At 37.7% G+C, this 19,861-nt stretch overlaps 2 protein-coding genes across 2 annotated transcripts in view; both read right to left on the reverse strand.

Moving 5' to 3' along the window:
• slc47a4 (solute carrier family 47 member 4) overlaps positions 1-19,861 on the reverse strand; it is a 199,147-nt gene that overhangs the window by 15,257 nt on the left and 164,029 nt on the right. The window lies entirely within an intron of this gene.
• pitpnm3 (PITPNM family member 3) overlaps positions 2,324-19,861 on the reverse strand; it is a 61,522-nt gene continuing 43,984 nt past the window's right edge. Inside the window, exons 7-20 of the mRNA XM_017490997.3 lie at positions 19,275-19,397; positions 18,739-18,923; positions 16,880-17,034; positions 16,486-16,656; positions 12,997-13,188; positions 12,685-12,833; positions 11,013-11,129; positions 9,367-9,483; positions 9,105-9,253; positions 8,646-8,795; positions 6,940-7,123; positions 6,704-6,832; positions 6,184-6,565; positions 2,324-5,054 (exon numbers count right to left, since the gene is read on the reverse strand). Of these exons, the coding sequence (XP_017346486.1) occupies positions 6,245-6,565; positions 6,704-6,832; positions 6,940-7,123; positions 8,646-8,795; positions 9,105-9,253; positions 9,367-9,483; positions 11,013-11,129; positions 12,685-12,833; positions 12,997-13,188; positions 16,486-16,656; positions 16,880-17,034; positions 18,739-18,923; positions 19,275-19,397 (2,142 nt within the window). The 3' untranslated portion in view covers positions 2,324-5,054; positions 6,184-6,244. The remainder of the gene's footprint in view (positions 5,055-6,183; positions 6,566-6,703; positions 6,833-6,939; positions 7,124-8,645; positions 8,796-9,104; positions 9,254-9,366; positions 9,484-11,012; positions 11,130-12,684; positions 12,834-12,996; positions 13,189-16,485; positions 16,657-16,879; positions 17,035-18,738; positions 18,924-19,274; positions 19,398-19,861) is intronic.

Raw genomic sequence — 19,861 nt, forward strand, 5'->3', positions numbered from 1 at the left:
GTGTACTCTTATGTGAGATACCGTGTGTATACATACATACACACACACACACACACACACACACACATATATATATATATATATATATATATATATATATATATATAAACTTATTATGACTATACTTATAATAAGTCTTTACTTTGCCAAGGCCATAAAACCATTATAGTAATTTAAATATTGATATTGATTTCAAAGGCTGATAACTCTCCTAATGACATGGATTACATAAGAGAAAAGCCTTTGAACCAAACTCACAAACATAATCTGAACCTACTGAGGTAGAGTTGACAGCTTTTAAGGAAGTTCATAAACTATCTGCATGAGTAAATATTTTAGTTCTTATTCATGAAAATAGTATATGTAATAATATATGTGAGTAACTCATTATATGATCTCTATTTAACTGTAGAGGTAGTCAAGGGAAGGAAACATTTCTTTATTTTGATAACTAATTGTGCAGTGTTCAGAGCCAAGCAAGACTTTCCCAGTATGAGCAGTCAGTGGGAAACTAATCCCCATGAGCCTGCTGGGTCAAACCTGCGGTTCAGAACAGTGCTTATGTAACATGCTTATGTAAAAGGCTGTGTTTTGGTGGCAGAGACAGAGGGAGTATTCTGATCGTTACTTATCTTTCATCTAATTCCACTAATGTGATGGAGCAACTGAGAGCAGATGTCTTTGTACAAGAATACACAGTACAGTTAGAACCATATTTATTTATGCAGATATATTTATTTATGCAGATATATTTCTAAAAATGGTTCTAATTACATGGCTGAGCATTAGCCCAATTGATCAGATTGAGGCTGACTACACTGTCCTAAAACTGACCAAAAGGTGGGGTGGCTGGGTTTAGACAAAGGTAAGACTTTATCGTGGGTGATAAACTAGGGTGGAGAAAAAATACTAATCCTCACCCATAGAAAGTAATAATGTGGTTAATTGTGTATGGCCTGAGTAGGATCCCCATTGGACATGAAAGGCACATAATTAAGTAACATTTGCTAGTCATCCAGCAAGCTACAAAACATTCATAGCTAATAATATTAGGCTACATTTCATGAAGTACACTAGTGTTACCAATTCAAAGATATTCAATTCCTCCAAATAATGAAGATTGTTAACATAAAAAAGTTGACCAGTGTTTGCTTACCTGTTTATTTGTTATGTCAGTGGGGCCAGGGAATAATTCGCTTCTGTGTTTGCTAGCTAAATAATAATTTCTTAGCAGGGTGTCCAGGGGATGTCAATGCTTCATGCCAGGGTGAAAATGGCCACCTCAGCCACTCTTTAGGAAGTAAAAATGTGTTGCTCCTTGGTATGTTTTCTGAACATCTCAGACTTTGTCAGTTATATTTTAGTTATAAAATCAGGAATTTTTTGCTAGTTGTAAATGTTTTAAATGGTACAAACTCTTATGGGGAAACATGTTTAGCATGCAGATTCCTACACTGAAAAAATGACTCATTGACTCAATAATCATTATGTATAAATATAAATAGACTAAACACAAAAATTTACATTTTAAAAAATGTTTAGCTTTACTTAACATACATTAGTGCGTGCAACACAAAAATATCAATTACAAGGTGAACTGAATGTTATTCTTTTTAACTGCAATGTGGTGACGATGGTAAAAACATTTCCATGTAAGCTGTCTTTAAATAAACAAAGTAAAATATTAGAGTTTTAGTTTTTAACATCAATTAACAATTATTTTTTTAAATTGCTATGAATGGTAGTACTTCCAACCATTAGAAACTTGTTAAATACTTCATAAAGAAAAGTTTGCAAGTATGCATTGCGTTTGCGTGAGTGTTCCTAAGTATATGTACATGCACTGAGTAACAGGGTTTTTTTTTTCAGAGTAGTATTGCAATCTCTGTCAAAACAAAAGTCTTAATTTTTGTACTAATTGTCTGAAAACTCAATTCATTATGTTTTTTTTTTACGATGTTATTGCAACCTCTGTCCAAAAATAAAGTAAAAAATGCTTTATTTTGTGCTAATTGTCTGTATTGTTTATTTTAAGATATTGAATGTTCGAGAACAGTGCAGAAAGCAGAGCAGTTTTATTCAATACTTCAACTCAATTAATTACCTTCTGTTTATGTAAATGAGCTACATAAAAAGCTTAAATGTACCTTTGAATCAACTTCCAAATACTCGGTAGTGTTACCATATACCAAGTAAAGAATGTTGAGTAAACTTATATATTTATTTACAAGTAAAGATTTTCTGGTTGATTTTACTTAAAAATTTACTTAGAATTTTCTTATTAAGAATTTATTAAAAAGTGTGAATAAAAAAAAAACATATATATTGTACGTAAATCCAACACATCATTTATTTTCAGTGTATGTACATTAGATCCATCACTGGTTACCAGAAATGTTAACTGCTTGTGAATTGTAAAGATGCAGTGACGGTTTCACTGCAGATTACCTGATGGTATAACACAGAGGAAAGGTGCAGGCTTTTGTCACACACTGAGCCAAAAGCAATTTTATTGGCTGCAACTACCACAATCGTGAGTTATACCACCTTAGTCCTGTCATAAACAATATAGCTGTATCTTAAAATAAATTACTTGAATAAATTACAAATATATTCTCTGAATATACAGATAAGTCTATGTCTTTGAAAGGTTATACACATGTCTATAAGGCTGAAAATACATTCATATACTGAGTATACTAATTCAGAAAGTGACACTGAAATGTTCGCACTTCACAAAAGCTGTCTTAAAATTTCTTTGTCACATAGGCTCAAGCTGCAGGCTCAGTTTAAGATTGGATTTATCAATCACATGACCTCTGGGTAAGGACAGAAAAGAAAAGGAAATACACAATGACTGCTACATAATGTTTTCAAACATTTACAATAAATACAAAAAGTTCAAATCAACACAGACGTGAGATTTGCATGTATGTATAGTAGTACCCACACACACACACACACACACACACGCACACACACACACGCATGCACGCACGCACGCACGCACGCACACACACACACACACACACACACAAACACACACTAACTGGTCTATGTAAAGGACATTGACATTAGGACATTATACAAGTGTCACTTACTTTGGTTAAGCAAATTAAGAAACTTTGCAGTTTTCAGTTCCTTCAGTGAAGAAACACTTTTCATTAATATAAAAGCAACAAATACAACACTAGAGACAATTAACATCTCATATGTCATATTGATCTCAATTTATATAGATTATGTTGACCAACAGTATGAAAGCAAGCAATGAATGTTTCGAGTTTCAAAAATATTGTACAATTTAGTCATTCCACTAACAACCAACACATTTATTGACATCTAGTTTAACCTAAGAGTGATACTCTTATTCTGATGTATTACAGACAAAAAGCCCTCAGGGTCTTTGTTGACTACAGTCCGTTACACACTTAAAAATAAAGGTGGCTGAAATGGTTCTTCAGAGTGAAATAGAAAAACAATTTTATGGTTTCCGAAAGACCTTTTTCATTGATGAATCTTGCCAAACTAAAACAAGCTAAAAACAATCCCCCAATCTTTCTTGTGATTATTCAGTTTCTAAAGAGGTAAAAATATAGATAGCTGGTTCTGCTGTGGCATAGGTCTAAAGAACCATTTTTTTGGGGGGGGGGGCTTTTATTTTCACACTGACCATCATGTTATGTAACGATTTCTTTCTTTTTTTGTTTTTTCAAAGTAATGTTACATTCAAACCATTGGCTTGTAGTGTGCAGTCTATACATGAGTCGTTTATATGTAAACAATATCAATATCAGATTAAACAATTAACTTATTACTGTGTAATATTAGGGCAGAAGAGTCACAACCTTGTGAACAACAACAACCACTATTACAATACAAATACAAAAACTATTATTGGAATGGTAAACATTGCTGTATTCAGCCATAAACAATTACACCTATAATACCATAATCAATTTGATTTAGTGCAAGTTACAATAGTCACCTAAGTGATAACTTGAGGGACATCACAATGTACAGAATACATGTAATACACTTAAGCTGGCCTCCATTTTAAATCTCTGAAAGTTGAAATTTCTGGACATATGTCACTTACAGTTTGAAAAAAGCACATATGAGCATTACATATTCTTAAATCAAGGAGAATATTGGCCATGACAGAAACCACTGATGTTTGATAATCCGCTCATCTGGCAGTCAATCCACAGCTACTGATATAACAGGCATGAGAGATGGGACATGAGGCGTGACCTCGCACAGAGGTAGGGGGAAGTTCAGCACTTCTCCTAGCAAAGGTTCCATGCTGTCATATGCACTGTTCTGGCTGTGCAGCTGAACCATGAAACAGCGGGTTTGGGTCAAATTGGCACTTTGGCATGGTGTTAGCGTACGGTAGCCTAGCCCCATTTTTACAGCCAGCTCACGGACAGCTGCCAAGAGAGCAGTGTTGAGTCTGCAATATTTACACAAAAAGATTATTGCGGGAGCCAGCATCAAGACCTGTCCAAGAAGCATGTTATGAGCTCGCCTTTTCAACCCTGCATATTTCCTTGGGCTTTAGACATCCTGACGTTTTGGCTGGAATCTTATAAATTTCCTTTTGCCTGGCACAGGACTGACAGAATACCTTGAAATAGGATGCCTGGAGGCCAAGCTCAAGAAAAGAGCAAGTCAAATTCTCACAAGACCAAGCAGAAAAAATACCTCTGTGTTGCTGGCTCCTTAAAAACTGAAACTCAAATATAGCTTTGTACTTGGATTCTGATACTTAATTACTGATTAATTACTACTTACTTATGATTTCAACTCTGCTGAAGCTCTGTTATTGCCTTGACTCAAACAGGAGAGTTGAGAAATAGGCAGTAGTTTACATATGATGTGTCAAATCCACAGGGAGATGAAGTAAGCTGTACATAGTGATACTCGAAGCAGAGATGTGATTTGTAGTGCCTCAATCAAACGTTTAGATGTGAAGATAACGCAGAAGAGAAACAGAGCACTGAAGGATGGACAAAGAGTGCAAATCCTCAAATGAAAGCCCATCTGAATACCTAGATTCATTCAAAAGATAAACAAAACTGCTATTTAACCAGAACATAATCAGTCAACCCACACATCTCATGAAGCAAACATAATTTTGCACTAAGTAAAAACTGAATTGGAGAAAGTCTGAGCAATCTATCTTTAGATAAGCGACCACAGGCAGCTGAAATGGACATGTGCATTCAGATTTCAGCAGTGTTGAGAGCAATGACAGAGTAGGAGATGCAGAGAGCTGCTCCTAATAATAGCTCTACCTAGGGTTTGGCTATGAATATCAATAAGGCTCTCATGAAAAAAAGGAAAACTTTCTTAATAGATTAAATCAAAAGAAGATTTCCCTCTATATTAAGTTTGGAATAGTCTAGAAGGGAAATGCAGTGCGTTCATGAATGCTGTTGTTCATAACGAGCTGTTGTTCATAATGATCAAGAGATCAATGACTTTCATGCTTTAAAGGTTATAAGCAAGTATGTCATAGTGGTTCTCAAAGTGGAGTCCATGAAGTATACTCAGGGGTCCATCTTTTTTTTTTTAATTACATTGATGGAAATCACAACCCAACATTATCAAACATACTACATTTATGATTGACTTCTAAGTGTTATTAGCCCATTTGTCTGGTCACTTGATTTGAATGGGTTTAAACTAAACATGACTAACTCAAAAACATGTAGCCCTATAAATAATGTCAGTTTGGACCTAATTAAATTGAACCACAGGATTAAAAAGCTGTTCAATATTGCCAGAATATTACTGAACACATTTACATAAAGAGTCTAGTACTTGAATAGTTGGATTAGTTGGAGCGTATAGATAAATCTGTACTATGTAATTTATTTGACAGTTAAAGAATTATAATGCATCCTCTTGGAGGAAAGCCATGGAAAACACACTGTAAAGTGCAGTAGGACACAAGATTCACACATCGGAAATGTGAACAAGAATCACTGTTTATAGGGAAGACCCAGTACCCAAGAGGGACAGTATCTAGGGCAAAGGGCATTCCACTCCTTATGGTCCAAACTAATAAAATTCTGTCTCATCTTGACAAAAGTGGAGACAAATCATAATCAACACTCAATACTAATTTCTCCATTATTTTCAGTACACATAACTGTCAACAGAGAAGAGACTTACCAAAATACTGTACTGAGAAACCATGTCTTCTCTTTCCTCAACCTTCTTGCTTTCTGTGTGATCAGGGAGTGGTGTTACCCCGGTGCATGCCTGCCCGCACCCATATCATATGGCCACCTCCTTCACTACCCCCAGTTTCTTTATTGGACTCAGGCTGGCTCTGGGCACGCTCCGGTTTGGGATTCAAGGTCATGGGAGGTTCAGCCTGCTGCACAGACATGGTACGTCGCAGGTGTGTGCGCTTGGAGAGGAAGTCCGGTTTTGACGTCAGGCCAAAAGAGCTCTTACGCAGCACCATGCGCATTGATGAGGTCTTCTTGGCCCGAGCCCGGTGGCCAAACTGCAGTGAAGAAAGGTGCACAGCATAGCCCTCGCTGAGGAACTGCACAGTATAGTAAAACCAGGGTCCGGTCAGGATGCAGAGAAAGAGTAGAAAGGGAAGCAAAACAGAGCACCAACAAGACACACCAGTAATAAAAGATTCCTGTTATACATAAGGATGACTGAAAAGATGGATCACCTGGCATTGGTTTTGGTATTTCTTGGATGGTCTGCCCACTATATATATCTGGTTAGGGCTGAGACCCAGCATGCCGTAGACAGAGATGTCCTTCATGGAGCCATACGCCGAGTTGATCTTAATGTGACACTAACAACATGGAAAATGTGGCTTTTACGTTCTTTTGCTGCAAAAGGATGTGTGAGCACAATTTGATAGCGAGGCTAGATCAGAACACCAGACAAAGAGAATATTACCTCCTGAATCAAGTTTCTAAGGAAGATGGTTTTCTGGCGCAGTGGGTCATGCACCAACCCCTCGGAGAAAAAGATCATGCCCTGGGGGAAGTTGTGCTGGGAAAGCCATGACACCACTCTCTGTTTCTGCATGTCTGGACGCCCAGTGATGTAGATAATTAGATAACCCAAGTCCTGCCAGTGTCTTAACACAAAACACAACATCCATTCCTCACAATCATACTGAATTGATAACAGAAATAGAGTCATATTCAGAGATGAATTAGGCATGTGTAAGGAGTTAATACAGAACCTCTAATATTTCTGGTGCTAGTAGAACCTACTAGTACTACCTGCTAGAAATCTACTTCTTCTTTATTACTAGGCTCTGCAATATGTAAATACATTAATTTAATTAACATACTCGTTACAACAATAACAAATCCGTCTATTGTTTTATAAGTTTTTACCAGAGATGGATTTGGTTACTGGAGTTTCCCTGAATAGTAAAGTGATCCTACTTGTTCATGTAATCATTATGTTCATGTAGTCACAGAACTGTTCCCCAGCTTATACAGCCTAGATTGATTATACATCTCTTTTTTAAACAACGATTTCACTATTTTAGTAATCCTCCCTTGATGGATTCAATTGAAATGTGACATTTATCATTATGACAGGGTGCTGCACACTAAGAGCCTACAGTTCAAACACTCTTATGTTTCTATCATGATTAATCTCATTATAAATATGGATAAATATATTATTCATTCTTGCTAACAGAAGGCCAATATCATGGATTCATTTCATACTTAAAGTCAGTAAAATATCTTGAAAATATCCTGAAAAATATCAATTTCTTATATCCCGAAAAATAACAATTATTTATATAGATGTCAGCATTCATTTCTCTTCTACATCTACTTATATAAATCTCAAATTGCCCCTGGTTATATATTCTTCTATCTAATATTACTGCAATAATTACAGGTGTTTCTCTGCATGTCCCTGACCTGTGTAAAAAAAATACAGTTCAATTTGATTGAGATACATTTGAAAAGAATGCTTCAAAGTCTAATACAAATAACTCAGTTTAACTGACTTGTCATAAAACATATATAAAAGTAAACACACTGAACTGACGAACCATACAGATAATTGAACTGTTGGAGCAGATAACTAAAGTAACTGGAGCAGTCCAAAATAAAAATAATATGTGGTTGGCTAAGGAGACGGTGCTTATAGAAGCATTTAAACTGCACAGTAGATGGCACTCAAATGACACATTCTGTAAAAATACTATGCAAAGTAGCATTTTTTCTTATATGACACCATTTTTAAAGGAGCTTTGTTTTTTTCATTTTCCAGACAAAACAGACCATGCGAATAATTCACTGAATGGTGTTTGGTGTTCTCTGAGTGGTGTGCCACCAACACTGTTTTAGACTATCCTAGAACTTTAGTGGCTGACTTAAGTTCAACCCTGAGTACAGCCCATTGTGCAGACTTTTAAAAATGCTATGAATTTTAATTCATTTTATGTTTCTAGAAGACCTTTATGAAACTGTCAGTTGCGAACAGTGACATGCTAGCTGATGTTTAATAAGGTAAATATTCAAGTATCTTATTTTTATGTAATCCATTCCATCAATCTACTTTCTCTTTTACCTGTGCTGTATCTTATTTTTCTGTAACTGTTTATATTTCTCTCTTAAAGTAGTACTCACCTGACCACATCCACAGCACCAGCCCGTACTTTAGGGTCACTGCCCATAATGGAGACACTAGCAGCAAAGGATCCATCAATGCTAAACACCACACACTCCATTCCCCGTGGCAGCACAGTCAGGAAAGCTTCTGCATTCGTCTGGTCTCCCCTGAAGGTCAAAGCAGAGAAATAAGTCAAGAGAAGTAAGAGAGGAAGAAACAGAAACAGAAAAAAGGTAAGACGGTGAATAGGATAAATGGCCATGAAAACAAGTGTACCACCTACTGAAGAGTTGCTCTGCATCCACCTTTAACCAAGTATTTTATAAATTTGCACATTCAAAGCAAAGCCTACACAGACAGTCTCAATTTGGCAAATTATGCCAATTATGTGAATAAAACAGCCATCAACTATTAAACATAGAAACAAAAATAATCTTTAGGGTACTTCAGAAAATAGGCACATTACATAAACTTACTTGACAATCATTTTAATAGGATAAACTCCCACAGGCAGCTTTTTACTGTCAGGGATAGTGTAGGATACTCTGCCATTGCTGTTGGTGACCTCAGTGTCAAAGTGCACCCAGCGCCCTGATTGAGGCTGTGTCATTAAATATATGTCCACCTACAGAGATAAGAGGTAGAAAAAAAGAGACAGAAATATTAAACTAAGTATAACTATACACAGACCTCACAAGTGTTTCTGACTGATGAGGCTAATGAACGTTGCTTTCATACCTTCTCTCCTGTTAGAGTAACCATGTCTAGAGGGCCGTACATAAAGCGACCAACCAGAGTCTGAGGCCCTTCCTCAGTCGCAATGACATCATTCACTCTGTGGTTGGCAGTGACATTCTGTAAAGGAGAAACAGAGCATACACATTTCATCTTTTGTTCATTTATTCAGTGGAATATATTATGATGTCGCAAAAAGGCATGTTCATGCAGTGCAGGGTTCTTCCATAAGAGAGTGTCATCTGTCCACACAGTCTTTTGCATTAATGCCACTCTCCAACAATAAATTTTTATTGAAACTGAACAACTGAGGCAGCCAGACTGCAAGCATAAACCAACCAGAATACTAACATTTAAATTCTCAGAGCTACTGCTTACAGTTAACTAGATCTATTACCTCACAGTAGCAACTAGTGAGGCATAAAACTGGATATAAAAACTGTTGCTTTCCTCTGAGTTCAACTACCATAAATATAGGAAATCTAAGTGCCGCTGTTACTAACTACTTTTATACATCAACAACCCAGCACATTAGTGCATGACTCAGAAGCCAGTGCAAGTCTATGGAGAGATTCCGATCTACTCCAGTAAAATTTGTTTTTACAAAGGTCTGAGATATGCTTACGGGTTTGCCTGGAACGGAGGAGACGAGCGAGTCTGAGGCGCAGGAGAGAACCGATCACAAACAAGGCCTGCCTGACTTAAACTAACTTGAATTTGAGTGAAATTGATACTTTTAAAAGTACTACACACTTAAAAAAAACAACAACTAAATCCTAGTAATAAATCAGAACCAAGAAAAGGTTACATTTAAAAAAAAATTGATATAACGGAAATCAGCAAAATGAAAATTGTACAAAATCACAGTCATAAGCTTAATCTAAAAATAGCTTTACTACATGGATATAAATTGATCAAGTAACAATGCAAGCTAAATATAACATGGCCGATGTCTCAAACTAGCTTAATTAAATCATGATAAACATAGCCTAGCTGACAAACTAAGACAATGCATTCAATCACAAATCCAAATCTGAAATCCAACTATAAATTACCAAACCACACGAGCTTTCAAATATTAGCCAATTAGTCTCCTTTTTAATGTACAGAGTCTTATATCAACATTCTGTCCAGTCTGCTGGCATTTAGATAAAAATCTTCATGGATGATATGATTTCTATAAAATCCACACCGAGAGGGCAACAATAAAAATATGTCAAGGCCAAAGTAGCATCTAGGTGTCATATATCTATGCACAGCTGCTCTGTGACACAGCAGAAGCAATCAATTGAGAAGATGCAGTGGCTGGCTTTACATCTTGTGAAGGAAGCACATACTAGCTTTCACCTTCCCCAGCCCGTAGTTACCACATGACAGTGGAAAGCTTGTTACTGGGTAGGGATGGGCAGATTATCAAATCAGGAAAAATGAATACCGTGAGCATGTAGCTGCATCCAATATAAACATTAGCATGATATCTAATGCAAGCATGTTTAATAGAACTGAAGCAACTGAAATATATTAGCTGTAATTCATTATAAACTGGAAAAAATCCTGTTTTAAAATTTATTTCCTTAGACACATTCTGTATTTATGTCGGCAGTTACCTCACTTCTGGGTTTAGTCAGAGACACTGGTGTACCACTCACCCTAAGCTTAACATGTGTGCGTCTCCGTAGCCATTTCTCTCTGGGGCTGGAAGGGGAAAAGGACATGCAGTCTGAGCTTTCTGCCTCCTGAGCCTTCACACAGTCACAATGCATCACCTGTCAATCACACAACCACACATGGGCAACCAATGATCAATCTATTTCGCCATATAATCTATTACATCATATAAATACCAGGTCTGTTTTCAGACATCTGATGAAATCCCAGACTAAAAAAACAGGCTCTATCCCAATAATAAACTAATCTGTTTGAAAATACAAGTCAGTGCCAGTTTTGCATAATGATATGAATGTTTGAAAAGGATCTATCCTGTGTACCATCTCTCATCCTTCAGTTAGATTTTTCAATAATTTTGAACTACATAGTACAAATGAATTAAGTCCTGAGACCACAAATTAGAAAATAGCTTTAATAAAACAATTAAACTGTGATGGTTTTCTCTGATACTTGAGTAAGAAAGTAGTTAACAATGTTAAAACCCTCTTTCCATTATTCATTATTCTTTCATTCTTTGAAGATCCAGCCTACTATAACCCAATAATACAAGGTGCAATGCTGTTTTATACCATAAATGGGAACTCTTGCTTTAGGTATATTCAGACAATAAGCATAAAGAAATTAAAGAAGTAATGTACAACTGAGAGTCTACCATGCGTAGCAATTATATACGGCTGATGTCATATGTTTACATATGCCTTTCAGAATCTTGAACAAGTTAATAAATTTTAAAAAAGAGGAATCATAAAAATTGCATTTTTAAAAAAAATTAGTACTGCCCTGAATAAGCTTGTTCACATAACAGATGTATACATATAGTTCACAAAACACAATAATAACTGAATTTACACAAATGAACCAGTTCAAAAGTTTACATACGCTTGGTTCTTAATACTGTGTTGTTGTTACCTGGAGGACCAATGACTGTTTTTTAATGATTTGTGATAGTTGTTCATGAGTCCCTTGTTTGTCCTGCGCTGTTCTTCAGAAAAATCCTCTGGGTCCTGCACATTCGTTGTTTTTCCAGCATCTGCATATCTGATCCCTTTCCAACAGTGGCTATATGATTTTGAGGTCCATCTTTTCACGATGAGGACCACTGAGGGACTCGTACACACTTACGTATTACAAGGTGCAAACATTCATTGTTCTTAAGAACACAACTTGTTACATTAAGAGCCAGGGGAATGTAAAATTTTGAACAAGATCATCGGTGTAAATTGTTATTATTTTGTCTTCTGGGAAACATGTAAATATCTTATGTAGCTTCTGAAAAGCAGTACTAAATGTAAAAAAAAAATCTTTGAATAAAATAATAATTAATACCAATCATCCTGTTCAAAAATGTACATCCCTCTGGCTCTTAATGTAGTGTGTTGCCTTCTTGAGCATTAGCGAATGTTTGTAATAGTTTATTCAGGGCAGTACTGAATAAAAAACATGCAATTTTTATGATCCATTTAAAAAAAAAAAAAACTATGAACATTTAGCAGATTCTGCAAGACATATGTAAAATTATGACTCAACTGTAAATCTTCATTCTCATGACGTGGACAACAGTTCAAAACGATGAAATGAGGAAGTATTAGAAAACAAAATAGAGGCATATTTGTGCCATAATACAGAGAGGACGATGTTAGATTTATGTATTACTTGTCTGAGCAGAAAGGCCACCACATCAGTAGATTCCCAGTAGGAGGCATGGAACAGGTGAGGCAGAGCCACAGTGGGGAACGTAGTCAATACATCCGGACAATAAAGTGCATAGTCCAGCCGTTTAGAGCCCCACCAGATACTGGAGACTGAAACCCACATACAGGCACATGCATATATAATATATATTAGATGTTTTGGTAAATGTATTTCATCTGTAGCTTAACCTTTAGACTATGACTGATAGAATAGCAGTTCTGAGTGGGTGTGGGTGAGTTTAGCTTGTATAACAGAGTGTGCCTACACACTCACTGTTGGCAGTGATGCAGCTAAGCTTGCTCTCCCAGCAGCCGGATGCCTGACTGTCTGTGCTGGTCAGACTTGCCCTGCGGCCTCTGCCAACCACCTGCTTCACTGTTCCCTCTGAGTCATTTACCCTCGGAGAGAATGGGAGAACAGTTTCTTCATCCAGGAACACATCAGGGTGGCCATGGATATCATCAGCTAGAAGGGGAGAGACGTGAAAAGGCAACATGGGGAGAAATGTTTCAGTTAAAATGAATCAGTGCTCCACATTGTGTAGACAGAATTTCATGCTTTGCTGCTTATTCACAACACACTGGCAAGTCTTTCCAACAGGCTTGGCTAATTAATACCTTTCTAGCAGTTCTCAGTATAATCCGGATTAGAGTTTATCTCATTTTATATGCAGATTGAATGTTTTGCATTGACGCACATTGATGACCAAGTGGGGAAAAAAAACAGTAAACAGTCAACCACTTAACCACTTTCTGTAAATAGAAACAATGACCTTATTCAATTGACCTGATTTCCTAGGTATCAACCTGCCCTACTTTTACTTCTGTGACTGTTGAGAGAAAGAGACTTTGAACCCTTAAACAGGCTTTCTAATGTAAGCACTCAGCTTTTACGCTTCGCTGATTTTTCTGAATTAACGTGTCCCTGTACCTGCTTGCCTCCACCACACAGCCTGCTATTCATCACAGAGCCAAACAACCAGCTACTAGAACAACTAGGTCTTCTTATTAGCAAGCCTAGTGAGACAGCAGTGATGTACAAAGCAGGTTGCTGTATGTGTAAGTTCTAAGTGGATCAATTTCGCACAGGCTGAGGCTCGTAAGTTTGCATTGTTTTCCAAGCCTGGTATTGTCTCTCAAAAGTCAAATACATGCACAGAAAAATGGCACTTTAATGTGTATGTCATTGCCAAATTCACACACACTGCCATACCCATTCCATACACCAGCTTCAGACTATCAGTTTCCAAATTCAGCCAATGTCATGATTCCTCATCACACTCACATGCAGCTCACATTTGCGCTGTGTCCGTATATATTAATTTACTTGGTGCTTGCTGCAAAGTCTTAATATATTCTAGTAAATTTAAGCCATTACTCTCTGGCCTGTTTGCTTGTGACTTCCAGTGTTCTGATCTTACACTATACTGAATTACCTCTGAATTACCCATTGTAATAGGCATACTGTAGAGGTGCTTGATACAGTAGCCAATATGTCCAAAAGACATTAACAACCAAAAAGGCAACAGTGACTTAGTGAATGTGACAGAAAAAAAGAACTATTAAAAGAATTTTAGGATAAATAAGGATAAGGATAAATCCTACCTTCCATATATCAATCTTTAAGACTTTAGCCCCTGTATCACAGAAACTAGAAGCTGAAGCAAAGAGGCATATAGAAGGCAGCTAAGGTAGTTTCGTCACTGAGCTGGGATAGATTTGGTCAGAAGAAATGCTAATGGGGTGCCACTGCTGACATACTATATTTATCTTTTATCAGGTTTAGGCTCCTGCATCCACTTTGTTACTGACAATGCAAAATAAATTTTGCCATTTTGCTTATAGCATAGAGTTCTGCTGTAAAAACCATTGCTTTCTAGCCTGGCTTTTTCCACAGATGTTTTTGCTCAGCACAAGAGATATTAGAGACATCTTGCCTCATTAGAGAGCCTGGAGTCAAGAGATGAATACAGATGTAGTAGTGCACGCTTTATATGTCACAGGTTCCCAACCCTGGTCCTATCTCCTGTCCAGCACATTTTTTGTTTTCCCTGCTCTAACACACTCAGTTCAACTCAGGCAGGGCTGTTAATTAGCTGATTATTATATTTACCAAGCATCTTAGGTTTTTGTTTCATTACCAAAAGAGAACTCCAGAGATAGATCATTGTAATAACCCTGTAGAATAGCTGAGGTTGACTGTTTGCAACCCACAGTGTAAACTGATATGTGTAGTTCATATTTTCTTTTGGGTTTTAACTTCCCTCTCTTTTAGCTTATGTGATTGATGAAACGTGATTTCTAGATCAACCTGCATGCATCGCACCCCAATGCCAGTATGAATCTAGTTTTAATTTCCAACCAGATTTCCGAATGATTTAATTTGAGAATGCCATCTAAATATAAACACTTTATTTGAATTTTTGTTTGGTGATGGCTATAAGTGGTCATTACAAATGTCTTCAAGACACATGAAAATAGCAGATGTGAACAGCTATTCATCTCTGCCGTCCACCTGTGCCAATACAGGGCCACTAGTATCCTACATACACTGTTTTCTTGTCTGCACACATCTCTATTTTGTCTTTTGTTTTCTGCCTCTGTCTAAACACTGTGAAAGAATGTAAGTGACTAACAAATGAAGGATAATGCAAGAGACAAAAAAAGAGCATGGGAGAGAAGAGAAAGAGAAAGTTTGTGTTGGAGAGAAAAAGCTAGTCAGCTGAAAGGAGTCAAATAAAGGACCTGGGTCTCCACTCTCTGAACACTGAAGAGAGAGCTTAGAGATCAAAACCAAAAAAAATCAGGTGAAATACAGTCATATACAGACCACTCGTGCATTTCCGCAGTAAAGGCAATTTGGTAGAGCTGTGACAAGTAGGAGAGAGGGAACGCTGAGAGACAGAATACTGAGAGACTTAAGTAATGCAATGGTCTGAGAATGTTAAAAAATAACACCTGTCTGTCAACCATACTTTTCATCATGTTATAATTTATACATGTACAATAAATGATTTGCATTTGGAACTAATCCACAAAGGTGCATGTCCAGAAAGCCATTAACAAACAAACAGGCCAGCTATTCCTGGATATTACACACATTAATCCCAGACCTGCAGAGCGGATCTATTATGACTGTAATGATGAAACTACCTTACCCAAGGGGCGGCTCCAGACCCACACCATGTGGTAATTAATTACTGAGCTAAACCAGAATGTGTGTGAGGATGTTTACTGATATCTATCCTCAACACATAATTGTTTTTTCCTTACTGTCAATAGGCTATTAATTAAGTCACGTAACTGTAAGTCAGCAGTTGATTTTCTTGGAAGCTGTAAGTCGTACACACCACTCCAATCACAATTAAAAATCTCAGTTTTCATATTCGTGCCTTTAGTTGGTCCCATAAAATTATGAATGGAACATAACAAATAACACATTTTCACCAAAACCTGGTACCAAAAATATATGTCTCAATGACTTTCCTGTACGCATGATGTATTTTCTGGAAGCTTCATAACGGTCTCTCCATTGCAATACACTGCTCAAAGGTTGCAAATGACTTCATTCATACTTTATATTTATATTTATTTGCTGTTAGCTGGGACAGCAAAATGCAGCTTGCTAGCTAGCAAATAAAACATCCACTCAAAGACTGTTTAAACGGGAGGGGGTCCTCAGATCTTATAGTATTAGTAGTTGGCACTTGCATGAAAGTAGTGGCTCAACATAGAGAAGCAAAGCTTAGTCTATTTGCCTCACCAATGAGGACAGAGCGGCCATCGCCTTGCGGGTAGCGCTGGTATCGTGGAACAGTGAATGGAGGCAGCCGGTGAAAGAGAGAATGCAGAAGGGGCTCCAGTCTGGAGGCTGACGGGTCAGAGGGGTAGAACAGGTTGAAGATCTGAGAGCAGGCAGGCTGCAGCTGAGTCACTACAACAAAAAGGTTGAAAATATTGCATATATTTACAGTTGTTTTAATAAACAGGTTGTTTTCTATAGAACAATGTAGTGAAACTGACGGCTAGCCACTGTAATGAGGTGGCGGCAATTCACTCTTCATGAAGAACTGGACTGTCTGGCAGGTGTAAGCTAACAGTGCATGGTGAAGACAATGTGCCACAGGCTGTGTGGTGCTTTAGTATGACAAACTCACCTTCGACTGAAGGAAGAACTGTGCGTCTCATGGCTAACACTAGTCCAAGTGGACAGCCTAGCAGGAAACATTCTGACACCTCGAAGTCAAAACGGCCTGGATTCAACAATGGACTGCTTCCTCCAGTACTTAGGTCTATTCCATCCTGAACCAAACTACACACACACACACACACACACACAATATTAATGCACATATAAATCAGCTATATCTAAAGAATACGTTTTTATGGCCACTGTATATTTACCAATGCTAAGCAAAAGAGATTAATAGTTTGATGACAACATAATAAATAAGATTTGCCTACAAAACTCATCACATACACTGAAGGCTCTAATCAAAACAATAATAGGATGGGTGTCTGAAACACGCATTAAACCTGAACAAAATCCTGGCAAATCCTTTAGTCTATATCATCCGTAATATAAAGCAACCTCAGTCATCAACCTTGACAAACCTTGTTAAAAATATGTGGAAAAAGGATCTCTGACTTCAGCTCTCCCAACAATGGGCTGTGAGATGGAGATGCCATGTATCAACAGGTCCGTTTCTAGAATTTATATTAAAAATTGGATACAACAGAAATTACTGTAATGAGATGTTACATCTTTCAATATCCAAACCCCTCATAATCATTCATGGAGAAGGTCCATATACAGTATAGTTTTGGAGATGGTTTCAAAAATTGGTGGCTTACCCAGTCTTGTGCTTATTTTACACAGGAGCAGGAAATATTAGCCTTGGAAGAGTGACATCACTGGTTTGACATTTTAATAAAGGAAGTTAGATGTTTTTTTCCCTTAACTTTCTTAATTTTGATGTTGTCCACACCTACCAACCAGGCTCCAACAATGCAAAGTGCCCTGTCTTGGAAAACTGATATATCAGAGGCAGAGACTCAGAGAGAGAACAACTTGTATCAAATCAAATCCTGGTCAGACATCCTGGAGTAGGTTGAATGCTGATGTCTTTAAGATTTCCCATTATTTGTTATGACCAACACCCGGTCTGTAATCTCCATTCCATGGTTTCTAATCGCAGGGATTCATATCCCAAGGGTAAAAGGGCAGATTGAGAGAATCAGCATGTAGATGTTTCTGCAATGTGTTTTGTTGTACAATCCCACTATGGAGGCATAGATTCTTATTTGGGCAGATAATCAAGTCATCATTGCTTCTGTAAGTATCCAGTCATGTGAAGCATAGTTTGGGAATTAGCCTCCATGATTTCCCAGCTAACAACTCCAGACAGCCTTCTCCAGAGGCAGTGATGGCAAGGTAGAAGAGGGTACGGGAAAGTGCTCAAGTGGCCAAGAGATGAGCCATTGCTTCTCAGCAGCATCAGAGAAACTAGAAGCAAAGGCTGGATTTGGCTCTCATTTGTGAATTCTACAATGAGCATCCAAATTGACCTGGGTTGCAGAGAGTCAGACACATAGGAGAGGCTGGTGTTACACTTCTGGCACTCACTGCCATGTGCCTAGCTACTGCAAGGAATACCCAAGAGCCGCATTACTCTACGTCACAGAGAATCTCAGGCAACTGTGGGAAATTTCAAAACAGAAGTAAATGCACATAGTGCATGTTTATATGGGAACAGACGGTATAAGGCTGTGGAAGGCAGATGGGCCACATAATGGCAGGCTGAAGGAGACTGACACATTCACTAAGACCATGGCCAAGTGCCAGCTACACACATATGCTTAGGCTTACCAGACTAAATTCATGTATTCAGTTGATTTAAATGTTTGTATGAAATTCTGAGAAAATGTAACATACATGCAAGTGTTACCTTAGCTGGGACAAGAATGGGCCATGAATCCGATGAAAACGAGAATTTGTTGTGTTTGTGAAACTTGCCTGCTGAGAAGTGGATGTTGTTGGCTCTTGGATGAGTCAATCGCACACGAGTCACTTTGTTTGCGGGTGAGCCGTTTCCTCCTGACACGACTCCCATCAGGGGCTGAAATGTCAGTGTTGCTTTTGCTGAGGCGCTTACTGGAGCGTAAACCCAAGTTGGCCTCTTCTAGAAGCCCTGGGTTATTCTGTGTTGGATGGGAGCATACAATACAGATAGGAGAAAAGAATCACCATTACACCTACATAACACTTTTACCTCAATACAAAAAAAATCCAATTCCTTTTAAATAGTGGGATGTATTTCAAAAGCACTGTAATACAGTCACTAAAAGAATCATATTATGATATGGTGCTTCTGAGGAAACAAAATCCAAATTGGATTAAAAAGGGAACTTATACTGAAACCAGAAAACAATAACCAATCACGTGAGGTAATGGACAAGAGTGGAGTGAGACAACTTTGGAATGGATCTAAGTAAACTTACAGCCAGAATCCAGCCTCAAGCTACATAGTAGTTTTAGCGTGAAATACACACCCTTAGGCTCTCCATACTGTTGTATCTCCCTCTGTGACTAGGCGTGTCATGCTGTGGGCTGTTGCTGAAACACAGTGCATCAAAACATAGCACGCCACCCACACAGTCACCCAACAGACACACCTGGTCAACAGCGCACACACACACACACACACACACACACACACACACACACACACACACACACACACACACACACACAAACAAACAAATCAGATCCTACAGCAAAAGCAGTGTCCTGTAACACAGAGCTCCACAGTAGGAGAGCTTAGTGGTGGCCACAGCTCAATAGGACTGTCAATAACCTTAATTACAGCAACAAAACAACTGTTGAGGCTTCTTAATTACTTATGACATGCAGTAACTGTGCTTGGATTTCATTTGAATTTGGGAAAAGTCTATGACAAACACATTGGCAAATTCAGAGCCCAATCTCAGATGCGTATGTTTTTTTTTCTTGATCAGGAGGTTAATTTGTTAGTCATGCAGTATCATAATGTTTTGGTCTACTCAGGTGATGCACACTGAATATAAATATAAACAAAGGACACTTCCTCTACAAATCAATTGTGCATTGCAAATTAACA

This window comes from Ictalurus punctatus, chromosome 17 (assembly GCF_001660625.3).
Source record: "Ictalurus punctatus breed USDA103 chromosome 17, Coco_2.0, whole genome shotgun sequence".
NCBI classification, from domain to species: Eukaryota; Metazoa; Chordata; class Actinopteri; order Siluriformes; family Ictaluridae; genus Ictalurus; species Ictalurus punctatus.